The following is an 11,535-nucleotide window of genomic DNA, read 5'->3' as shown; positions in this document are numbered from 1 at the left end:
GACATCCATCAAGTAGGCCACTCTCACAGCGTCAGGCCTGGATAGAGCCAGGAGTGAATAAATGCATTGAGGACAAAAGGACACTGGGTGACTTCAGCCCACCTCTATCTCCAATTATCATCAAGGGGGAAGAAAAAGAATTTACCATTAAGGAAGAATGGGGGAAGGGTGTGGGGAAGGGGAGAGGGCACTTTTGGAAAAGGGAGGCTACGTGTTGTTTCAGGTGGCCTAACTCACAGGCCTCCAGCTGGCCTCAGGAAGTGGCCCTTGAGGGCAGTATTGGCAGCTCATTAGCCCAGATCAAAGCCTTGCACTTCCTCCTGGGTAAACTTGCTCTACACTGCACTCTCCACCTAGATCCCCCAGCGCTAATCTGATTGATATGCAGGCAATATGGCCAATTAACAAAACAGAAGCTGCAGGATAGGCAGCTTGGCCTCTCAGCGCATCAGGAAATCCTCATCAATGCTCTGATTCTAATATAAAATTAGCAAATCACGCAGAGGACAAAATGCTGTGGATATTTAGGAACATTATTGGCAGATCATGTCTACTGAATATCCTCTTTACACTTCTGCTTTCTTCCACTTCCGTTCTTAATTTTCCTTCATTGATTGCCACTCACAGAGCTCATGCTCATTAATCATTAATGGCGGACAAATAAATAACCCGAGTCATGTCCGGAGATGCACGGAAGCTCCCCTTCATCATTCAGAAAATTGCTGTCTCACAGGAAGCGGGCCGCTGGTGGGGACGCGCGCCTCCTCCCAACCGGAGCTTATTTTAGCCGTTAGCCTGTCAACGGAGGCCTCCTCAGGATGGATATTGCTGATACGCTGCCCTCGGCCTGGGCTGGCCATGCTGATTCAGGGCTCAAATGTAGCCCCTGCTTGCCAGCGACTCTGCCTCTATGATGCACTGCTAATGAAGGTCAGGCATCTCCCATGTCTCTGAGGGAAGCATGGAAACTGACCTCCTTCGCTTACACCCACTCAGACCACCTGGTATTACGGCCAAGCCCATAGTGGGCTGTTTAAAGTGCATGCTTGCAAAATGGGAGAACAAAAAAAAAAACTAAATGGATAGATGTGCCGAAAAAAATAGCATCCTCCTCACTAGGTTTCCCTGAAAAGCTTAAAAATGCCCAGGGATATTGTGCAAAAGCACCATGTGCGTAACCACACAATGAACGCCCAGGGCAGAGGCTGAGAAAAGGCTTTTGACACAGCATGAAAAGAAGCTGTGTTATGGTTCCATTGATATCGTTTTATCATTACTCAGGAACTATATGTCAGCAATGATGGATAAATATGGATAATTTTATCTAATCAAGGCATTATTTTGATTTTATTTATCAATTTTATCTAATCAAGGCATAATCTCCCTCATTACAGTCAATTACATCCACCCCATTTAACAGCAAACCAAAAGGTGCTATGCAAAAGTTTGAACATCCTAGTCAAATTACACATGAAAATAAGTTAACACATCCTTTATAGTGAATTTGAAGATAAAACATATTAAATGTGCCATTAATAAAAAAATAATAAGCAGCAGTTATATATGAAAATGTGTCAAAGTGTGTTCTTTGTAGAGAACGTGTGCTTATTTTCACTTAGAATATCAAGATATGTAAACTCATTTTTCTTCCTTCATGTGTCCCACGCACAATCCATCAGACCCACACTGGTCAATTCCACAGTAAAAGAGGTCCATGATTAAGCTATATCAACACGTGTGTATATAAGTGTGTGTGTTTGTGTGTGTATATATAGTCAGACATATACAGCCTGTGTGTTCGAGCCTGTCATTTATCACTGCCTGGATTATGCATGGTTTGAGAAAATGAAGCTTGTGATGCCTGTCTTTCGAGGTGAGGAATGGGTCCCTTGTGACCGCTGTCCCTTTGTGCATCAGATCGTGGAGTACTGGAGCAGGGTCTCAAGGGAGGGGGGCTGCTATGTGAAGGGAGCGGCGCGTGGAATGCCCAGAATGCTGGCCGCGTGAATGGCGGGTCCACGCCCCAGCAACAGGTCACGCTTCATCGCTAGTTTGTCCCATGGGTGAGAGTTCAGGGCCACTCCTGTCAGTTCTCTGAAGAAGGGTCAGGGGTCAGCATTTCGGCAAGAGCTCAGCTTTCCCTTCAGCAATAGTGGGGGAGCTTTGGGAGGGTGGGGGGGTTCCCTTTCTTCCCACACAGACCCAGATCACCAAAGGCCCACATTCTCCACATACATCCCTCACACAATCTCCTTCCTGTGAGCTTGGCTTGGAGCTCAGAGACCCCCTCCCCAACCAGACACAGGGAGAGTCAGCTGCTTTTCCAATCAGGTCACCACTCTAGACTGGCCTCATAGCAACAAGCACAACTTAATAGACTGAAATGATGGATGAAACTCTCATGAAAGATTGTGTTGCACGTTTGTAAGGCTTTGGCAAAAAGCAGGTCAACATTTGTTACTCTGAAAAGGAATTCCACTATTTTTTCTGAATTTACATACAATTTAGTCAAGTCATTCAGAGTGGTTTGATGTAAAATGTCAGAACTGTTCACAGTGGTGGTGACAAGAGACAGACGTCCAAAGCGTTTAATGCTAAGAACTATATCAAAGAATGTTATTAAGCTGCAACAGATTAAGTTCAGATTTACCACTATTTTACCATCAGCACCATTACATATAAAAACTCAGGAGACAGCTCACTGGTCATTTGGCTAGTAAATAAAATGGCTATATTTTGTGATGTAGACACAGTGACCACTGGTTCATATCACCAACTCTGTGAAGAAAAACGAGTCTGTAAATTTCTCTACAATGAACCATTTCACACTAAGAGACTCTTAACTACTTTGTCTACATGTCAACATGTGATTAAGTGATTCTACATGTGTTATTAAATGTAATGTTACTACATGTGTTATTAAATGTAATGTTACTACATGTGTTATTAAATGTAATGTTACTACATGTGTTATTAAATGTAATGTTACTACATGTGTTACTAAATGTAATGTTGCTACATGTGTTATTAAATGTAATGTTACTACATGTGTTATTAACTGTAATGTTACTACATGTGTTATTAACTGTAATGTTACTACATGTGTTGTTAAATGTAATGTTACTACATGTGTTATTAAATGTAATGTTACTACATGTGTTGTTAAATGTAATGTTCCTACATGTGTTATTAAATGTAATGTTGCTACATGTGTTATTAAATGTAATGTTACTACATGTGTTATTAAATGTAATGTTGCTACATGTGTTACTAAATGTAATGTTACTACATGTGTTATTAAATGTAATGTTGCTACATGTGTTATTAAATGTAATGTTACTACATGTGTTATTAAATGTAATGTTGCTACATGTGTTACTAAATGTAATGTTACTACATGTGTTATTAAATGTAATGTTACTACATGTGTTATTAAATGTAATGTTACTACATGTGTTATTAACTGTAATGTTACTACATGTGTTAGTAAATGTAATGTTACTACATGTGTTATTAAATGTAATGTTACTACATGTGTTATTAAATGTAATGTTGCTACAATGTGTTGCTAAATGTAATGTTACTACATGTGTTATTAAATGTAATGTTGCTACATGTGTTATTAAATGTAATGTTACTACATGTGTTATTAAATGTAATGTTACTACATGTGTTATTAACTGTAATGTTACTACATGTGTTACTAAATGTAATGTTACTACATGTGTTATTAAATGTAATGTTACTACATGTGTTACTAAATGTAATGTTGCTACATGTGTTACTAAATGTAATGTTACTACATGTGTTATTAAATGTAATGTTACTACATGTGTTACTAAATGTAATGTTACTACATGTGTTGTTAAATGTAATGTTGCTACATGTGTTACTAAACGTAATGTTACTACATGTGTTGTTAAATGTAATGTTACTACATGTGTTATTAAATGTAATGTTGCTACATGTGTTATTAAATGTAATGTTACAACATGTGTTATTAAATGTAATGTTACTACATGTGTTATTAAATGTAATGTTACTACATTTGTTGTTAAATGTAATATTGCTAATGGTAAATTGGTGGTAAATCTGAGAAGAAATATGTTTCTATGTATTCTATTTGCCTTGTAACAGCCTATATGGACTATTTCACAATGAATGGATTAATATATATATATATATATATATATATATATATATATATATATATATATATAGTGTGTGTGTGTGTGTGTTTTGGGCCAAAACTTTGCCTTTATACTATTGTAAAACAACTTACCCGGCGTAACCGAGTTACAGACATTCTGACTTCTGGTTCCTATCACCACCACTGTCAATAAATCTGAGTCAGTAATGTTTTTCTCTACAGTGCACCATTTCACATTAAAATTCTCTGAACTGCTTTGTTTACACCTCAACTAATTTTTGCTGCAGACATTTTAAAGAAGGATTCCAGTGTAAGGAGGGGGGGTTTCAGTCCCTGGAGCGTTTAATATATGATTAGAGTTACAGAAATCGCTGTTCTCATCAATGTATTTTTAATAGAAAGAAATAATCAGTAGGTTATGTACCTAATATGAACAGAAGAGTCAGCAGAGGAAGGGTGAACAGAATGCTCAAGGGCCTTGTTGACAGACCAGCCTACAGCGGTTTCATTGGCCAGATTGGCCGGTCACTGTCTGAGAAAGCCTGGTGAAGTGTCATTTCCATAGCAAAGTGTGACCTGCTGTGTATTGCAGCCGTGAAGCCCCTTCATTCTGTACGCGATAATCGTATTTCCAGTGTGTGGTCATTAGCGCTGAATAGAAAACATTACTTTCAAAGGAGCGGCGAGGGAGGCCATTTTTACCTTCGCCACCTTCCTCCTCACACTTCCGCCTCGGCCGGGAAGAAACCGCTGCTGGCTAAAGAGGACGGCGTCGTGCCGTAGAGACTGGACAAACCATCAGAAACGGATCCTGAGGCCACATCCGCACGGACGATGTATCAAACGACCATCTGTGGCTAAGTTTAGCTCTCGCCGGCAGACCATTCGGGTCCAGTCTGGGGTCGAAGGCGATGTTGTCATGGAAATGTGTGCTAATGCAGAGGCCGTCCATTAACCTCTGACAGCATTAGTCAAGCCGCAAGCAGGGACTTATCCGTGGGGGCAGGGCGAAGACACAGGGGTGTTAAAAAAAGGAAATTCGCACTCATTTCCTTCTCGTGGTTTCGTTACAAATCAACGACATCCTGCTCTTTCTTTTGTGGACCCTGCGTGCCCCTTACACCCCCCCCCTCCCCCCGTGCGGAAATCTGATCATACGGGCACATATGGCCGTGTAGAGTTAAGGGTCAGACATACATTACAACATGTATTTACATGGTCCCTATATTATGCATATATGTCTGATATGTGGTTGAATTCATCCCAGTACAGTTATAATTGTTAGTGTTTTATGTTTGCTTTACATATTAAATGAATGAATATTTTTATTCATTTCATGTCTTAAAGTTTTTACTGCATTGCTCATAATGCGCATGCATTTAGATCAAGGTCTTGTATACAGATGTTCACTTCGTTGTTGTATGTGAAAGAGAGAAGACGCCTAAAGAACCTTACATTGTATAACATGATATATGAGTAATATATGCCTTCCATATATGGATGTTTTCTATCATATATTGTTAAATATGTCTTACACATATGATTGTATAATAAATGGTTGAAATGTCTGTCTCATGTTTCAAAATGGTCTATTTCAAATAGGTTGGCACATATATACACATATACATGGCAACCTATACATATATATATATACATATATGCCCATGTGTGACTAATATAAGCTGGATATGAGGGAAATCCTATGATAATATGTTGCATATCTGAAGCCCATGTATCGCTATATATCGGATTTCTGTGTGGGCTTTCATTAACCGAGGCTCGCCAGATGAGCATCGTCTCGCCTTTCCCACTCAGAGCTCGCCGGCGTGGTAACGTTAAACGAGAAACGACCAAATGGACAAACAGAGTCTGGGCTGCCTTCCATTTGTGTTTTCTCGCCTTTGTTCTCGAGAGCGAGGCCGATGTACAGCCCGCACTCCGGCTGAAAACGAGTCTTGATGCTGAGACGCAGCAGGGTCAGCTTTAGTTTAGTTCAGACGAGGTTAGATCCACCATCACTGCTCTGCATTGCGATTTCGCACCCCCCCCCCACACACATCCCCTCCACCCCCCCCTCAATGAGTCATGAGTCATGGACAACTGTACGCTGTAATACAGCAGCGCAGTGTCCACAGCGCGCTGCTCTTCTCCTCAGTCGCTTCAGTCTGCTTGGCTTTCCGACACAAGGGCAATGGTTTGGAGGCGACGCTGCGTTGGTTTGTTCGCTTTCTTGTCGGTGTCTGTCCGTGTGCAGGTTCGGCTCTCTGAGGACACAATAAGAGCCCAGGCGACATAAATTAAAGTAAGCAGTGGCATGAGGCTCATAGCCGCCTTATTCATGTAATCCCCTCTGACATTGCCCTTGTGTCGAAAAGCTCCCCCATTTACCCCAACAACCCCCCCCCCCCACTAACCCCCCTCTTCCCTTCATTCTCCCATTCATGAAAGCCGCGCATCGCGCATGCGCAATGAAATTCGGAGCTCTCCCATTCATAAAAGTGTAACCCCCGCATTTGCGTCCCGAGTCGTAATGCCCTCCCATTCACAAAAAAAGACGTCCTGCCAAAGCATCTGCGCAGTACGGCTCTTAACCCTCCCATTCATAAAAAGCCATTTCCCTCATGTAGTCGCAGCGCCGTGTCAGAGAGAGACACAGAGAGAGAGAGAGAGAGGGAGAGAGAGAGAGAGAGAGATAGAAGAAGAGTGAGACCGTGTTCAGCGCTCGGTGCTGCTGCTCCGGACGGCTCTCTGCCGAGCTTTAACGGAACTATATCTCTGTGATATCGGACTATAACGGCTGAAGAAGGACAATGAGTTACTTGGAGAAGCGAGTAAGTTTCGGGTTTTTGTTCATTCCTCGCCAACTTCGATTCCTGTCCTTAATACGTGCTCGACACGCCGTCACGCTGCAGCCTCGAGCGGGCAGGATGCCGAACCTCATTCAGGTTCTGCGTCGTTTCGTCCGTTTTCCGACGCGCTTGTGAGACGGGAGCCTCTGGATGTGAGAGCCCCGTGTCGGCGTTTAACTCCGCTGAAGTACCGAGGGCAGCGCAGCTCTCCGCTGGAAAACGGCGAGTTTCCCGACGGCGGCGGTTAAAGCCGGCGTTCCCGTTCTGATATGAGGATTTCTAGCAGCTCATTGAGAAACGAGCAGCGTTTGGCGGAGCCGCTCGCGTTTCCAGCGAAGCGCGCGGCGTGACGCTCCACTGCAGCGCTCACTCTCCGTCACTTCAGATCAGGCGGGCTTGACTTGGTCATCTTCGCCTTTAAAACAGCGTTTCTTTGCTGGTGCGAACAAAAGGCTGAATACGAGGTCGACCGCTTTTAGCCGGACGCGTTTGGGGTCGTTAAATGAACTCTGGTGGGCAGATGTTAAATTAGAAAAGGTGTTGAAGCTGACGGGACATTTCAGAGACAGTTCAGAGGGAAGACTTGGTCGAGACGCAGTAAATCCGTCCGTTGGAAGTGAGCAGTATTATGTCTGAGGCGCGATACGCAGCCTTTCTGGACAGTGGCTCTTTTTACCTTTAGCCAAAACGCTGCAACAGGTTCGATGTTTTTCATGTGTTTTGGATCATTTGATGCGTAAGGTGGTCTATTTCACCCATAAAATTGAGCTTTAATGGTTTTCATCCCTCTGCTGTCTACACGAACAGCAGCGACGTGGGCGGATTGACTAGCTATGTCACATTTTACAAAGCTCATCCGTCGACTAGCGCTTGGGGTTAATGCTTTAAACATATACAGTCCGGTCTCGTCACTGTTCCTATTTTTATATCTTGCTTCATGCTGTCTAATGAGGTGTTATATATGATCTATATCTGACGCCACAGGCACTTGTGGTTATAGCTTCTTTAAATCGACGTAACTAGAGAATCTGGTGTCTGTTAACCGAAGTTTGGCTGCTATAGCTGTAGCCACAGATTGCTTGCTTGGGAATAAGTCCATTAACATCCTCTCACTGAGTGCTATGCATTTGATTCCATGCTTAACTTGAATTTTACAAGCTTAAATGACCATTAGGGATGCACCGATATGGGAACTGTGGGCCCAAGATGATAGATGAACATTGAAAAATGTAGAAAGTGGGAGATCTACCTGGACTGGCATTCCAGAGGAATGTGAATTTTACTTCTGTATGGTTACAAATGCTGTAAAATGGACAAATTGTAGACATTTTACCAAAGTAACCCAATATCACCTAAAATTTTGCTCTTCCAGAGTAAAATAAACATTTCATCAAATGTCAGTGCTAAATATCAGTCAAATCTAAACATTCGTCCAATGTCAATAATTAGACAAGAATAATCTGATGATACTGACATGATTCTGATATCATTGAGCATCCCCAATTGACATAAATGTTTTTCCATGACTTTTATTCTATTACTATGAAAAAATAAGGAATCTGTAGAACGCAACCTTCTGAAAAGCTGATTGCCATCCCTAAGTCGCGCTGTTGTCTTTACAGGACTGCTAGATGCTGACCTGATCTCGGTTTGGTGTATGTGGGACGCAGCCTACAGATGGAGTCAAGGGTTCCTCACCACATTCCTGGAGTCTCCTCCTCCATTATGGTGCAGCCATTGCTGGACAGTCGGGTGCCTTACGGGCGACTCCAGCACCCACTGACCATCTATCCCATTGACCAGATGAAGTCTTTACATGTGGAGAATGACTATATCGACAGCCCTGCAGTGGTCTCGCAGCAGCCACCGAGCCACAAGGTAGCCACCAGGGGGCAGGAGGTTCTGCTGGTGGGAGCCCAGCACCACCCTCACCTGCCCCGCTGCGAGGCTCCAGATGCCACCACGCACCCCTGGATCTCCTTCAGTGGCCGACCCAGCTCCATCAGCAGCAGTAGCAGCACCTCTTCCGACCAGCGGTTGCTGGAGCATGCGGCACCCACCCCTGTGGTGGACCCTTATTCTGGCGGAGGAGGCCATGCCAGAAACCTGGGAACAGAGCAACCAAAGCTGGTGGGCTCCAAGCCCCAGGACTCGAAGACAGGGGTGGCCTTGCCGGCTGAGAAAAACCATATGCCCCTGTGCGAGAAGTGTGGAAAATGCAGGTGCACGGAATGCACGTTGCCCCGGAACCTGCCCTCATGCTGGGTGTGCAACCAGGAGTGTCTGTGTTCGGCCCAGAACCTGGTGGACTCAGCCACCTGCATGTGCCTTGTCAAGGGCGTTTTCTACCACTGCACCGAGGACGAGGACGAGGAGGGTTCCTGCGCAGACAAGCCGTGCTCCTGCTCGCATTCAAACTGCTGCGCCCGCTGGTCCTTCATGGCCGCCATTTCACTGGTGCTGCCCTGCTTGGTGTGCTATTTGCCCGCCATGGGCTGCGCCAAGCTCTCGCAGAAGTGCTACGACAGCCTCAGTCGTCCGGGCTGCCGCTGCAAAAGTGCCCAGGCCTGCAAAGTGGCAGAAGCCAAGGCCTGTCCTCTAGAGAAGCAGGCCTCGTGATGCCATGCCCAGCATGAAATGTACAAAGGAGGACTCATGAGCAGAAGCTGGTAGGACCTTCTCCAGCACTCGTGTACTTCCCCGAAATCACGGTACTTAAAGGGTTCACGCTTGATCCTCATGGCATAGGCCAGCTAGAACGACTAGCACAAGTCATAGCACCTGGCCATAAAATGCTACAAAGAGAAGAAGCCCATTTGTTTTCCTGTTGGGGTTCTTCTCTGTGGCCTGTGGGATCAAAGTGTTCTGCCATTTCAGCCTCTAGTTAAAACACTCGCCAACACAGAATGCTGCATTAGAGCAAAATGTCTGTTTGAAAGAGTCCAATCTCTTTTCTTTCTGTTTATTTTCCCTTTGGGTGGCTTGGAACAGTCAAAGTAAATATCACCCGTAGAAGAGCATTCTATACTCTGGCAATCCCTCTCCAAATCTGGCACTGGGAAAAGGTTGCAGTGCATTCCAGGCTGATAACACATGTTATAATCAAAATAACTAGACTTTACCTCCATGCCCACTTATAAGCTTGTTATAGAGCTTTTCTTCACCCTACTTTTCTGAGGTAAGAACAGGAGGCAGTGTTGTTTGGTCAAAGGAGTTCCTTTATTGCCCATACATGCATAGTACATTGGACGTTAAGTAAAAGAGGCCACCATACAACATCGTAGAATAGGATGTTTGTGAGGTTTGGACGGCAGTTAAGTCACTTTTACAAATCTATTCAAATGCATGTCACACCGTACATGAACTTCCACAATGTTTCTTCCAAATATTAGCAGTCTGAGTCATTGTAGGGAAAAAAAACTTCACCTCAGGGAGCATAATTTTCACATAAATTATGTACAGCATGTAAAATTCAACTTAACGAGAACTTGCTAGACTAGCAAAGGTAACCATTTGAGAGAAGCTATTGCATAGTGACACACAAAGCATCCATAAGCTACAGGAGAAAAAGGGTCAGCAGCAAGCCTATCTTGCTTCTATGTCCAGAATATGAAGTCTGCCAATAACACTACCAATATCAGTGAGGCACCCAAGATTAAGGACAAAAGCACAGCATTATGTACAATTTTGTGGTGAAATTCCTTTAGTTTGCCTTGTGCCAGACCCCCCATCCAACCAGGCATACTCAGTGCCCTAGTTTTAGTTTGATCTGCGTTCACTCTATGTATTTTTGTGGTATGTCTAGAATTACAGATCTTTTTTGCCAAAGGAGTACACCATAGAGCTCTAACTTGTGAACTTTTGTTTAAGTGGGCATACTTCATCGTGACTTCTAAGTTCCTAAAGGTACGAAGCTCTGTTTGGGCGCAGCCCCGCCCTCTCATATACCGAGCTCCCAACTCATGTAATCAAGTGTTTGTACCACCGCATATAGAGAGGTTTGTACTCGTCTTCGTTGCACAAATCAAGGAAAAAAAAAAAAAAGCAGAAAAACACTACTGTTCTTAGTCTTAAATGTATAAGGCTAGGGTTTAAGTCTTTGCAATCTTAACTATTGGATAGGTGCCAAAGTAGTGACGAACGAGGAGGCTTGCATAGTCGCATAGGAAAGAGTTGCAAATGTATCATCGATATCCTAGATCTAGAACTATGCAGGTTACACGCTCTTGTAAATAGTGTCGAGAAACTAGCCGTCTTAAGATGCATTTCAAATGTCCTAAAGAATTGCATGGTACAATTTAATTACAGAAAAAAGAAAACGTATATAGATGAATATTATATTTTTGGGAGTGCTGGGTGTGGGCGGGGGTTAAACATTTCAAAGGATGTGGTTGTGGAGTAGAAGGCTGGGGATTTAGGTCTTTCTATTACAAGCACTTGATTTAGCAAAGTGTGCCAGGCAATAAAAAAAATACCTCTGTTTATGTTAGCCATGCCTCATTAGCACGACAGGCAAGGCTAATTCCTGGTTCCTCT

At 43.5% G+C, this 11,535-nt stretch overlaps 1 protein-coding gene across 1 annotated transcript; it reads left to right on the top strand.

The window, feature by feature from the left end:
• Nucleotides 1-6,735: 6,735 nt before the first annotated feature.
• On the top strand, nucleotides 6,736-11,084 carry spry4 (sprouty homolog 4 (Drosophila)). The gene is made up of 2 exons (XM_017701121.2): nucleotides 6,736-6,981; nucleotides 8,622-11,084. Exon 2 carries the CDS (start codon nucleotides 8,677-8,679, stop codon nucleotides 9,616-9,618), a length of 942 nt encoding a protein of 313 aa, XP_017556610.1. The 5' UTR covers nucleotides 6,736-6,981; nucleotides 8,622-8,676; the 3' UTR covers nucleotides 9,619-11,084.
• The last annotated feature ends 451 nt before the right edge of the window (nucleotides 11,085-11,535 follow it).

This window comes from Pygocentrus nattereri, chromosome 16 (genome assembly GCF_015220715.1).
Source record: "Pygocentrus nattereri isolate fPygNat1 chromosome 16, fPygNat1.pri, whole genome shotgun sequence".
Taxonomy (NCBI): Eukaryota; Metazoa; Chordata; class Actinopteri; order Characiformes; family Serrasalmidae; genus Pygocentrus; species Pygocentrus nattereri.
Note: the sequence above shows the minus strand (reverse complement) of the source record. Positions and strands in the feature narration are given on the sequence as shown.

What these genes read in the sequence shown, in the direction of transcription:
- spry4 (XM_017701121.2), top strand. Translation starts at nt 8,677, where the DNA reads ATGGAGTCAAGGGTTCCTCACCACATTCCTGGAGTCTCCTCCTCCATT.